Source organism: Macaca mulatta, chromosome 10 (assembly GCF_049350105.2).
Source record: "Macaca mulatta isolate MMU2019108-1 chromosome 10, T2T-MMU8v2.0, whole genome shotgun sequence".
Classification (NCBI taxonomy): Eukaryota; Metazoa; Chordata; class Mammalia; order Primates; family Cercopithecidae; genus Macaca; species Macaca mulatta.
The window spans coordinates 83,291,400-83,302,500 of record NC_133415.1 but is presented as its reverse complement, the minus strand read 5'-3'; the positions used below and the strand labels follow the sequence as shown (position 1 = coordinate 83,302,500).

At 54.0% G+C, this 11,101-nt stretch overlaps 1 protein-coding gene and 1 pseudogene across 5 annotated transcripts in view; one reads left to right on the top strand and one right to left on the bottom strand.

The window, feature by feature from the left end:
- Nucleotides 1-9,868, top strand: part of FAM110A (family with sequence similarity 110 member A) — a 14,216-nt gene extending 4,348 nt beyond the window's left edge. Inside the window, exons 1-2 of one of the 4 annotated variants that reach the window (XM_077951403.1) lie at nt 3,053-4,893; nt 8,320-9,868. In XM_077951403.1, the coding sequence (XP_077807529.1) occupies nt 4,583-4,893; nt 8,320-9,301 (1,293 nt within the window). In that variant the 5' untranslated portion in view covers nt 3,053-4,582 and the 3' untranslated portion in view covers nt 9,302-9,868. Of the gene's footprint in view, nt 1-3,052; nt 4,894-8,316 lie in introns of those variants that run through there. The other 3 variants (XM_028828287.2, XM_002798190.4, XM_028828288.2) reach the window with 3 other exon arrangements.
- Nucleotides 1,817-4,085, bottom strand: LOC144331507 (small ribosomal subunit protein eS10 pseudogene; annotated as a pseudogene). Its single transcript, XR_013398756.1, has 3 exons — nt 4,002-4,085; nt 3,829-3,904; nt 1,817-3,547 (listed from the first exon to the last, which is right to left on the bottom strand). The product of XR_013398756.1 is annotated as a small ribosomal subunit protein eS10 pseudogene (transcript).
- Nucleotides 9,869-11,101: the final 1,233 nt, after the last annotated feature.

Sequence of the window (11,101 nt, the reverse complement as noted above, 5' to 3'; positions counted from 1 at the left end):
AGTGACTGCACCATTTTATGTGTCCATCAGCAGTGCACAAAGCACTAATTTCTCAACATCTTCACCAACACTTGTTATTTGCCTTTTTTTTTTTTTTTTTTTTTTTGGTAATGTCCATCTTCAGGGGTGTGATGTGGTATCTCATTGTGGTTTTAATTTACATTTCCCTAATGACTAATGGTGTTGAGCATCTTTTCCTGTGCCTAATGGCCATTTGTATATCTTTGGAGAAATGTCTATTCAAGTGACAAGTGACTCTGCATTCTTTTTTTTTTTTGAGACAGAGTTTCTCTCTGTCACCCAGGCTGGAGTGCAGTGGTGCCATCTCAACTCACTGCAACCTCTGTGTCCCCGGTTCAAGTGATTCTCCTGCTTCAGCCTCCCGAGTAGCTGGGATTACAGGCACCCGCCACCATGCCGGGCTAATTTTTGTATTTTTAGTAGAGACGGAGTTTCACCATCTTGGCCAGTCTGGTCTTGAACTCCTAACCTCGTGATCCACCTGCCTTGGCCTCCCAAAGTTCTGGGATTACAGGTGTGAGCCACCGCACCCAGCTATGACTCTGCATTCTTAACTATTACCTGTGCTTCTCTTAGATTTGTAACCTCTGAGAATAGTGGATCAGCATTCTGGGCTGATGAAGGCCTCCCTTCATTCTGGGCTGATGAAGGAGCCGGGCACTGAATGATCTAGTTGGTTGAATAGTTATCATAGCCTGCTCTTTGGTGGCATTTCTCATACATGGGCCTCATGCAGAGAGGGAGGCACGGTTGTGAGTCCTGTTTTGCAGTTAGGGAAACTGAGATATGGAGACATTGAGTATTTTATCCGAGGTCTTATCATTGGTGGAGCTGGGATTTCAATGGGTTCTGGAGTCCATGCTATACCTTACAGATATGGCCAGGGGGATGGAGGCCTGCAGGCCTGCAAAGACCACTGCAGGCAGCAGAACCAGTGTGTGCAGAGGTTTGTATATGGTGGCTTTGGAGAAAGAACAGGACTTGGGTAGAAGTGGTCAGAGCCCAGCTTGAATGGTGGTGACTTGAAGTTGGAGGAAGAATAGGACAGGTCTGGAAAGGCCAGGAGCAGGGTCAGGGTTTGGAGAGGAGGCTTGGTGCTTAGGGACCCTGGCCTTTTTTTTTCTTCTCACAAGATATTTATTAATTACAAAGGGAAAATAGTAATTGTACAGTGGAGAAATTTGGCAGATACTGCCTTAACCAAGGAATTGGCTGATCACTAAGATTAAGACAAACTGTTGTTATGAGTGGGTGTGGTAATGTACCTATAGTCCCAGCCACTCAGAAGGCTGAGGTGGGAGGATTGCTTGAGCCCACCTATTTGAGGCTGCAGTGAGCTATGGAGTGCACTCCAACCTGGGCAACACAGTGAGACCTCATCTCTTAAAAAAAGAAAAAAGAAGCCTCCTGACACCATGTACTGAGAAGGACACAACATCACTTTTGTGTTATTCTTTTTTTTTTTGAGATGGAGTCTTGCTCTGTCCCCCAGGCTGGAGTGCAGTGGCCGGATCTCAGCTCACTGCAAGCTCCTCCTCTCGGGTTCACGCCATTCTCCTGCCTCAGCCTCCCGAGTAGCTGGGACTACAGGCACCCGCCACTTCGCCCGGCTAGTTTTTTTTTTTGTATTTTTTAGTAGAGACGGGGTTTCACCGTGTTAGCCAGGATGGTCTCGATCTCCTGACCTCATGATCCGCCCGTCTCGGCCTCCCAAAGTGCTGGGATTACAGGCTTGAGCCACCGCGCCCGGCCCACTTTTGTGTTATTCTTGATAGATATGTATAACTTTCTCTCCTTTCTTTCTTCCTCTTTCTTTCTTTCTTTCTCTCTTTCTTTCTTTCTTTCTTTCTTTCTTTCTTTCTTTCTTTCTTTTTCTTTCTTTCTTTCTTATTGATATAAGAAAAAGCTTTATACATTTAATGTATACCTCTTGATGAGTGGCCTTGGCCTTTGAGGTGGCCTGGGTCCAGTCCAGCTAGTTGTTCAATGGTATTTCCTCTTTGTTTGGTCCCTGGAGGAAGAAAATTGGAAAGGTGTGATGGAGCTCATGGTCCAGTGGGAGAGATAAGGAAACGAATTATATTTCCTATCCTAGATAAAAAAGTATCTAAAATGACAGGATGTAATGAGTGCTTGGAAGGGAATAAAATGGGTGAAAAAGCTGACACCCCCTCTTGGGGGGTCTCTTGGAGGAGATGGCATTTGAAGTGAGATCTGAAGGGGGTGAGGGAAGAGAGTCCAGGCAGAGAACAGCTGGTGCAAAAGCCCTGAGGCAGGAAAGACCTTGTGTTCAGGAACAGCAGGGAGGGCTTTGTGGCCAGAGCAGGAAAGAGGTTGCAGATAATATGGGAGATTTGGACAAGGACTGAGTCCTGGAAGGCCTGAGGGCCAAGTAAGCAGCTTGGATTTTTTTTTTTTTTTTTTTTTTTTTTTGAGACGGAGTCTCGCTCTGTCGCCCAGGCTGGAGCGTAGTGGTGCGATCTCAGCTCATTGCAGGGAGTTTGGATTTTATTGTTAAGGGAGCCACAGGAGGGTTTAAACACAGCAGTAATGAGACCTTATTTGTGCTGGGAAAACATTGCCATTATTGCCCCCATTTTACAGCAGAGGAAACCGAGACTTAGAACCATAACCAGGGAGTGCTTCCTAAGGTGGCTTCTCCCTCTGGGGTCCAGCCGACGAGGCAGTAGATTATTCAGGAGTTCCTTGCGGGGCACATCTGGTAAGTGGCCAAAGCCCAACACAGAAACACTGTCTCTTCCACCTCGCCTCCCCAGATGTGAGCCTGGGTTCCAATCCTGGCTCTACCATTAATCAACTGTGGAATTTTGGGCAAGTGGCCTTACCTCTTGGAGCCTCAGTTTTCTCATCTGAAAATTGGCATAATGATAGTAGACCTCACAGAGTAGGTTTGAGGATTAAATGAGTTAACATTTTGTAAAGAGCTTAAAATGGTGTCTAGTACAAAGAAAGTGCTCAGATGAGATTTGTTCTTTTCTTTTTTGGCTGTAAATTTATTCAATGCAAAATAATCCTCTCCAATTTTACTGAGGTGGCTGACCACGTCCACGACCAGATCCGCCTCTAAATTGGAATTTGGTTGCTGACCCAGCCCCAGCTTCGGCTGTCTTGTCAGCACCAGGGGGCACAGAACACTGTCTGTAGGTGTCTCTGTCAGCTTCCTTTCTTGTGAGTCTTGCAGGTCGCTCACCCTCCAGACCTTTAGGCCGAGGCCTGCCAGTCTCTGGACGGCTGCGGCGTAGGGTGGCAGGAACAATCTCTGGGGGCAGATGAAGGTAATCATGGAGATACTGGATACCCTCATTGGTAAGGTACCAGTAGAAATGTCTCCAGGCAAACTCTTCCTTCACGTAGCCTCAGGACTTGAGAGACTGCATGGCCTTCATGACATGAAGGTTGGGCACATTCTTGTCTGCCAGCTCCGGGTGCTTAGGCATGTGGACATCCTTCTTGGCCACCATGACTCCCTCCTTAAAAAGGAGTTCATAAATGGCAATCGGTTCTTCTTACGCATCAGCATCTTGGCAGCTGTAAGGTCCGGTGCTGGGGCTAGAAAGGAAGGACTGTTCTTTTCTATTACGAAAATAATTATTGTTGCTTTGCTGTTACTACTATTAGTGCCTGAAGGAGCCTTCCCTCCCCATCCTCCATTTCTGCCTCAGTGGAGGGCTAGGCAGGGCTCAGCAGGCCATTTGGAGGATGATGGATTGTTGCCCCATTCCCTGTAAAATCAGGGACTGGAGGAGGCTGCAGTGCTGAGGGGGAGGGAAAGCTGATGTGAGTCACTGCCGGCCTCATGCCCTACACCCTGGTGCTGGCCCAGCTGCCACAGGCACAGACATGGGACAGGAGCCTCTTCAGCCTGAGCGGGGCGGAGGGCTGAGGCTGAGGCCTGGGAGACAGCTCCTTCTCTGTGCCTCAGGATTCCTGTGAAAAAATGGCCTATCAGATGTGCCTACCTGAAGTGAGTTATAGGACTTGGGCTGGAAGAGGTGACAGTCACTACCCTCTGGGAATTCCTTCCTGCAGGGGTGCAGTCTCATGGGATAAAATGAGGGGGCTCTGGGGGGTTAAATGAGTATGGTGTCTAGCATCCAAAAATTCTAGTTATTGTTGTTACTATGACGGCTGTTGTTACCGACGTTAACAGTTTTTCACAAGGCTGCTAAGGCATCCTCAGACTCAGCCTGTTCCAGATGGATGGGCTCTGCATGTGACGGAATGGAGCACCAGGAGGGTCCCGCAGCTTGCTCAGGGACACACAGCTATAAAGTGGTGGCGTTAAGGCTTGGTCTGGAGGGAAAGTGCGCAGGCTGGACTCCCCAGAGTGATTTTGGGCTAGTGACTCAGCCTCTCCCAGCCTCAGTTTACCATTAGTCAAATGGGGTAACAATAGAACTCACCAGATAGCGATTGTTGGGAAGATTAAAATGGGTTACCTGATACCAAGAAAAACACTTTCCCGTCCCTGGCACAGTGAACATTACCTGGCAGTCCTTCTGAGTGTCAGGGAAGGGGGCTCAGTTTGTCCGTCTCTAAGATGGGTGCGCTTGCCTGCCGGAGCCACCGGGACTCCGCGCGCCAGGTGTGCGGTGGGCGGGTCTCGGCTCCCGGAAGAACTTCCCTGGGTGGTCCTGGAGCCGGTCGGACCCGGTTACGGAGCCAGGCCAGCTGCCAGCGGCCGGGGCTCGGGTTCTGGCCCCTGCCTGGCTTTCCTTACCCTTTTCGGGTAATACCTGGACCGGCGGGTTCACTTGCCCGCAGCCGCCGGAAGTTGCGCAAACTCAGGTTGCCGGAGCCCCAGGTGGGCCGGGCCGGAGGAGCGCAGGCCAGCGGCGCGGGCGCAGCCAGGTACGTGCGGACCTGGGTGGGGGAGCGCCCAGCCTGAGGTAGGGGGCGGCCCGAGTACCCCTCCACCCCGGGACGGCGGAAACGGGGCAGGGATCTACCTTTCGGCTTCAAGAGGACCGCGGGGATCGTGCCGCTCGCTCCCTCATTTGAGATCCAGGCCAACTCGGACTCAGAGGGGCGGCGAGTGGCGAGGGTCACACAGCGCCCTGCTAAACGTCCCCCCATCTCCCGCCACCGGGATTCCTCAAGCTTGCCCGGAATTGAGGGAGAGCAAAAGCCAGACTGGGGATCTGAGTTTCCCGTAGTCTTGCCCCGCGGCCTCTGGAGGCTAACGCCGGGGAGCTGATGGGGAGGGGACGAGGTGGGGATGCGTGCCACGGTGATGCAAACCAGAAGGGCCGGCGGTTGGGGGCATTCATGGGAGGCATTTGAATCCGTGGGTGGGGCATTGGGCGGTGAGAGGAGGCCTCAGAGGGGACCTTGAGTCCCGCTTGGGGACTTGGGACCCTGGCTTCATCTGGCAGGAGCCGCTGCACCTCCGTTTGCCCACCCGTGACATGGGGCTGTTGAAGTGAGCACACTGATCAGCCTGTCTTGGGCCTGCTTTGTCAGCGGTGTGGGCTGGGACAGACCCTCGTGGGGTTTGCTAGAGACCCCTCCGTGGGGGTAGTCTGTGGACTTGGGTAGTCAAAAATCTTCTTAAAGACCAGTGGCCTGGTTCGTGGCTCCGCCTTTTTGCCAGATGCTGAGGAAAGCCCTCGACCTGTTTGATCTCCATCCTTATCATGACCTGGAGGCTCAGGAAGGTCTATTTTTAACCTCATTTCACGGAGAAGGTAACCGAGTCTGTAAAGAGGCGAAGCTGCTTGCGCAAGGCGCACAGCGAGCGGGTGGGCGAACCGAAGGCCGGCGGGCCCGCGGCGCCAAATCCGGGGTTAGCTCTCGCATCTGTCCCAGCCCCGCCAGAGGGGGCACCAGGGCCAGCAGATCGGGCCGCAGGGACTGGGGGCCCGATCGGGGTCGTGCATGGGGCTTCTGCCCCGGCCCCGCCCGTCTGACCTCCTTCTCCCTCTTTATCCGGATGGTGCCCGCGAGGGAACTGCCACTGTGGACGGGTTGGACTGGTTTGGGAGGTGGCGGCCTGGGGGTGGGGCAGAGTTTGGCTGCCTCTACTATGCTCCTTTCCTGTCAGGTCCTTCCCACCTGAGGTCTCCTGGGGGTCGGCCCTGGTGGAGCAAGGCTTCCTTTCCCATCCACTCCATCTCTCCTGCCTTGGGAGCAGCACCCAAGGTTCTATTCCCAACGTTTCGCTGCTGCAGAGGTCTCCAGCTGGTGGTTGGGGGCCAGATGGAGGAGGGGACAGATATGTTTGCAGACATATTTTGTTTGCTGCACATGCAATGTTTTAATCATTATTATTGAATATGCTAACAGTTTTAAGAATCTAGAGTTTTTATGGAAGTCTGGATTTCCAGCTTCCTGGAACAATACACCTACCACCTTGGACCCATATACCTGCAGCAGGCAGGGTACCTAGATGTCTCTAGTTCATCTCTGATCACCCAGTTCACATCTGGCTCCCATAAATATTTCAATTCAATAAATATTTATTGAATATTTTGTCTTAGTATGTGTCTAGGGCAATATCTTGAAACTGGGGTATAGTGAACAAAATAGCCACCCTCACCTGCCCCCCCCCTACACCCCTGCCCTCATGGAGCTGATATTTTAGGGGGACAGGGACAACAAAGAATAAAACACCCATACCCAAATAGAGTACTTGTGCAGGGAATAAGGAGAAAAGGAATAGTGCGAAAAGGAATAGTGCGGGGAGGGGGTCAGGAGCGCAGGGGAGAAACAGGATGTGGTATTGAAATCAGTGCCTTATTTATCTACTCTGGGACCTGGGAAAGTCAGTTCTCTCAATCTCAGTTTCTCCATCTGCACAATGACCCACAGGCTTGTGGGAGGTTATAGGGAGGATGGCACCCAGCAGGGATCCCTGCCTCCCCACCCTGATCCAGACTCGCTCCCTCCTGGATTTTTGGATGTCTAGGTGGGGCTGTCCAATGTAGCTTCCTACCATGGATGGAAATGCTCTACTCTGTGCTGCCAAGTACAGTGACAACTGGCCACATGTGGCTACTGAGAACTTGAAATGCCACTAGTGTGGCTCAGGAACGGAATTTTATGTTTTTATTTCATTTAAATTTAAAGTTAGGGTTGAATAGCCATATGTGGCTGGTGGCTATTGAGCTGGAGAGCACAGGTCTAAATGGCTTGAACTGCATGTCCTCTTGGGGAACACCTAGATTAAGTACCCGCCCCCTCTGTTTTACAGATGAGAATGTTTAGGACTTGGTATATGAGTTTTCTTCTGCCCCATCACCAAGGGGCCTTGTGGGGTGACTCTGTGGGCTTGACCCTTCCTTGGAAACAGGGTCAGGGTTGGCTTGATGCCTGGGACATCAGGCTCTGACACTTGGGTGACCACATGGACACTTGTGCATCCAGGTGTATGCCCTCCTCCCAGGTGAGTGCCCATTCCATGGCTGCAGGCAGATCAAGGGTCTGCCGGATGCCTCCATGCAGGGCTGTGTGATTTGGGACATTTCCAGCTTCTCTCAGCACAGCATAGCTCAGGGCTGACGTTTCCACGTGACAGGCATTTGTGGATCACCGTGGGCCATCCAGTTCTATGCTGGAAGCTGACGGATGTATGGACTCCACTGGGGCGGGGGTGGAGATTTTCTTTGCTCCTTCCCTATAAGCTCTGCCCTTTGCCTGGGGCCTGGCATGTCTAGGCGGGTGGATGGCACAGGGAAGCTTCCTGCCTGGATGGGTGAGGGGTAGAGGTGGTACCAGGCTCCCTTTGGGAAGTCCAGATGGGGTGTGGGGCTGGAGCCCTTTTTCTTGGTCATTTAACCCTACACTCCTGTGGCAGCACCTTCCTTCTTGGTGGTAAGGGGCAGAGCTGGGTTAACTTAAGCAAGTTGGTTGCCTCTCTGGGCTTCAGTTTCTCCATCCAAAAAATGGGGCTGTTGAGAGGACCCGAGGTTGAGTTGACTGGTGCGTAGCACAGAGCTTGGAGCCTCCCTTGCCCCCTTTAGCGCTTGCCTTGCCCTGTCTTTTCTGCCCAGGTTGCCCAGGTCTTTCTTCTCCAGCACCTTTTTTCTTCTCTTGGCCTCAGCTGGGCCTGGTTCCCCCGGGGCAGGAGGGAGGGGGTGTGGGTGGGGCCTGAGGCCCCGCAGCTGTCGCCTTCTGCCTGCTGATTGGCTCCTTATGGAGGGGCGTGGTCTCTACCTTATAATAGGGAAGGCGTCTTACCCTCTCTCAGCGGTGGCTGAACCTCTTTGTCTGAGCGCTCTCGGCTTTTTTTTTTTTTTTTTTTTTTTTCTTCTCTCTCTCTCTCCTTCACTGCAGCAGTTGCCGGTGTTCAGCTACCTACTTTCTGCCTGGATCTCTGGCTCCTCATTTCTCCAGTCTCCTCAGACCAAAGCCCTCGGGATATGCAGCAGCCATGCCTGTGGACACGCTGAGCCCTGGAGCCCCGGCCGCCCCCGCCCTACCTTGCCGCCTTCGGACCAAGGTCCCTGGCTACCTGCTACGGAGGCCGGCAGATGGTGGAGTTCGGAAACCGAGTGCTGTGGAGCGCCTGGAAGCCGACAAGGCCAAGTACGTCAAGAGCCTGCATGTGGCCAACACCCGCCAGGAACCGGTGCAGCCCCTGCTGTCCAAACAGCCACTTTTTAGCCCTGAGACTCGCCGCACAGTGCTCACGCCCAGCCGCCGAGCCCTGCCTGGCCCCTGCCGACGGCCCCAGCTGGACCTGGACATCCTCAGCAGCCTCATCAACTTGTGTGATAGTCCCGTGTCCCCTGCCGAGGCCAGCCGTACTCCTGGACGGGCAGAGGGAGCCGGCCAGCCTCCCCCAGCCACCCCTCCAAGACCGCCGCCCAGTACCTCTGCGGTCCGCCGAGTGGACGTCCGCCCCCTGCCTGCCTCGCCAGCCCGGCTCTGCCCATCACCGGGTCCTGCCGCCGCCTCCAGCCCAGCCCGGCCACCGGGTTTGCAACGCTCTAAGTCGGACTTGAGCGAGCGCTTTTCTAGGGCAGCTGCTGACCTTGAGCGCTTTTTTAACTTCTGCGGCCTGGACCCGGAGGAGGCAAGAGGATTGGGTGTGGCCCACCTGGCACGGGCCAGCTCGGATATCGTGTCCCTGGCAGGGCCCAGTGCTGGGCCGGGCAGCTCTGAAGGGGGCTGCTCCCGCCGCAGCTCGGTTACTGTTGAGGAGCGGGCCCGGGAGCGCGTTCCCTATGGCGTGTCGGTGGTGGAGCGCAATGCCCGCGTGATCAAGTGGCTGTATGGGTTAAGGCAGGCACGGGAGAGCCCAGCAGCTGAAGGCTAGACGCCACTGGGGAATTTGCCACAGGACAGATCAAGTGGTCCCTGGACCTCTCTTGCATCCATTCTCTGGATGGCCATGTCAGAGGCTCCACCCTGGTGTGAACCTGGTGTGGAGGCAAAGGCTGAGAGGCTGGACCAGCATTCTTGGGCAAGGACTGACTCTGGGAGGGTTTTGCTCTTGACTTTGGACACTTGAGAACCCCCTCCCCCCATCCCAATACAAGGTTTTTGACATGAGTGTAATCCTGCTTAGTTCCTCTCGTGGGCCTGCATTTGGGGTGCTTTGCCCTCCCCACTGAGAGTGAGGGGCCAAGGGATCTCCTCAATCTTGTCTCCCCAGCGGCTCTGTTTCCTCCTTCCTTCCTTGGCCTCTGTCATTTGCTGACTTCCTCTTCCTTACCCAGCGGAACTCACCCTGGGGTCAGGGCAGTGGGGAGGGGCCTATCCACTGCTCTTCCTAGTCCTTGGCAGCTGGCCTAGGTGGGCAGACTATAGGAGGGACTGGTTAGGAGTCTGCATTGCTTTGACTTCCCTCCCCTTGGTTAATAAACACAAATGCTTGTTTCTCGAGGGCTGGGCCTTCAGACTCTTCTGTGTTCACAAGAGAAGGGGTAAGAGAAGTCTTGGGGTGGGGCCATCAAAGCAGTAATTGTTTACCCCGAGATCTAGTGGTGGGGCATGATGATAGCAGCTGGCCTGGCTGGAGACATGTCCCCGCAATGGGTTCTCATAACTCTCCTGGAAGGCTGGCAGGCCTGCGTCATCAAGGAGGAAACTGAGGTCCAGCCATGAGTGGGCTGGAATAGAGCTGGGAGTAGGAATGGGGTCTTTCCCCTGCACCAGGAAGGGAGCCTCCAGGGGAAAGGCTGATGGGGTGCATAGACTTTCCCCCGCCATGAGTGTTCCATCCTCATCCAAGCCCTGCCCAGTTCCCAAGGGGGCAGGAAGCTTGGAGAGGGTAAACCGTGAACTTGAGGTTGCACAGACCATAGAGTGAGGATGGGAAATGGGAGTTTTTGGAGGACGAGAGACTTGGGGTGGACGGCACAAAATGAGTGGCCTTGCCTGGTGATCTTGGACAAGCCAGTCTCCCTCTGGGCCTCAGTGGGAGAGTTAGGCAGCACAGTCCTCCTTGGGTTGGGGCACTGGTGCATTCTGGGCCTTTCATGCTATATTCCAATACCTGGGGAGAGGGGAAGGAAGGGGCTGGCACTGGGCTTTGAGGCCTCAGCTTCTTCCAGTCTCCCTCCAGGTCAGTTACCTACTAGGAAACCCCACCTTGGCTAGTGGAGCAGCTAGGGCTAGGGCTGGGCTTACAAAGGGCAAAAGTGGTGGTGGCCTCTCTGGTGCCCCACAGTGGGAGTGGAGAGGGGGTGGGTGGCGCTTCCTTTCACAGGCTGCCTTGGCTACAGCACTCAGAAACAGGAAGCTCTAATGGGGGCCCTGGTGACAGGTTTGATGTAGGTTTTATTTTAAGCATAAAGAGGAGATTTCCGTTGGACTGTTGACAAACATCCAGGTCAGCCCAGCTGTCCATCTCTCTGTCTGTCTGCCTGTCTACAACTAGCCCCCAGGGGCCTGGGATGGGCCTGGGCAGTTTGGTGAAAGAAGGGAAAATTGGGTTCTAGAAGAGGATGGTGTTTCAGCTCACGAGACTAGAGCTTGTGATACAGGTGGGGAGACAAGCATGAGGAGGGTGGTGACCTACCCACAACCCCCCATGGTGCCCAGCAGTTTTGACAGTGCAGGAGCTGGGCCTCCAGGGGCCCCATGCTGAAGGAGTGATGGTGTCAGGAGAGAG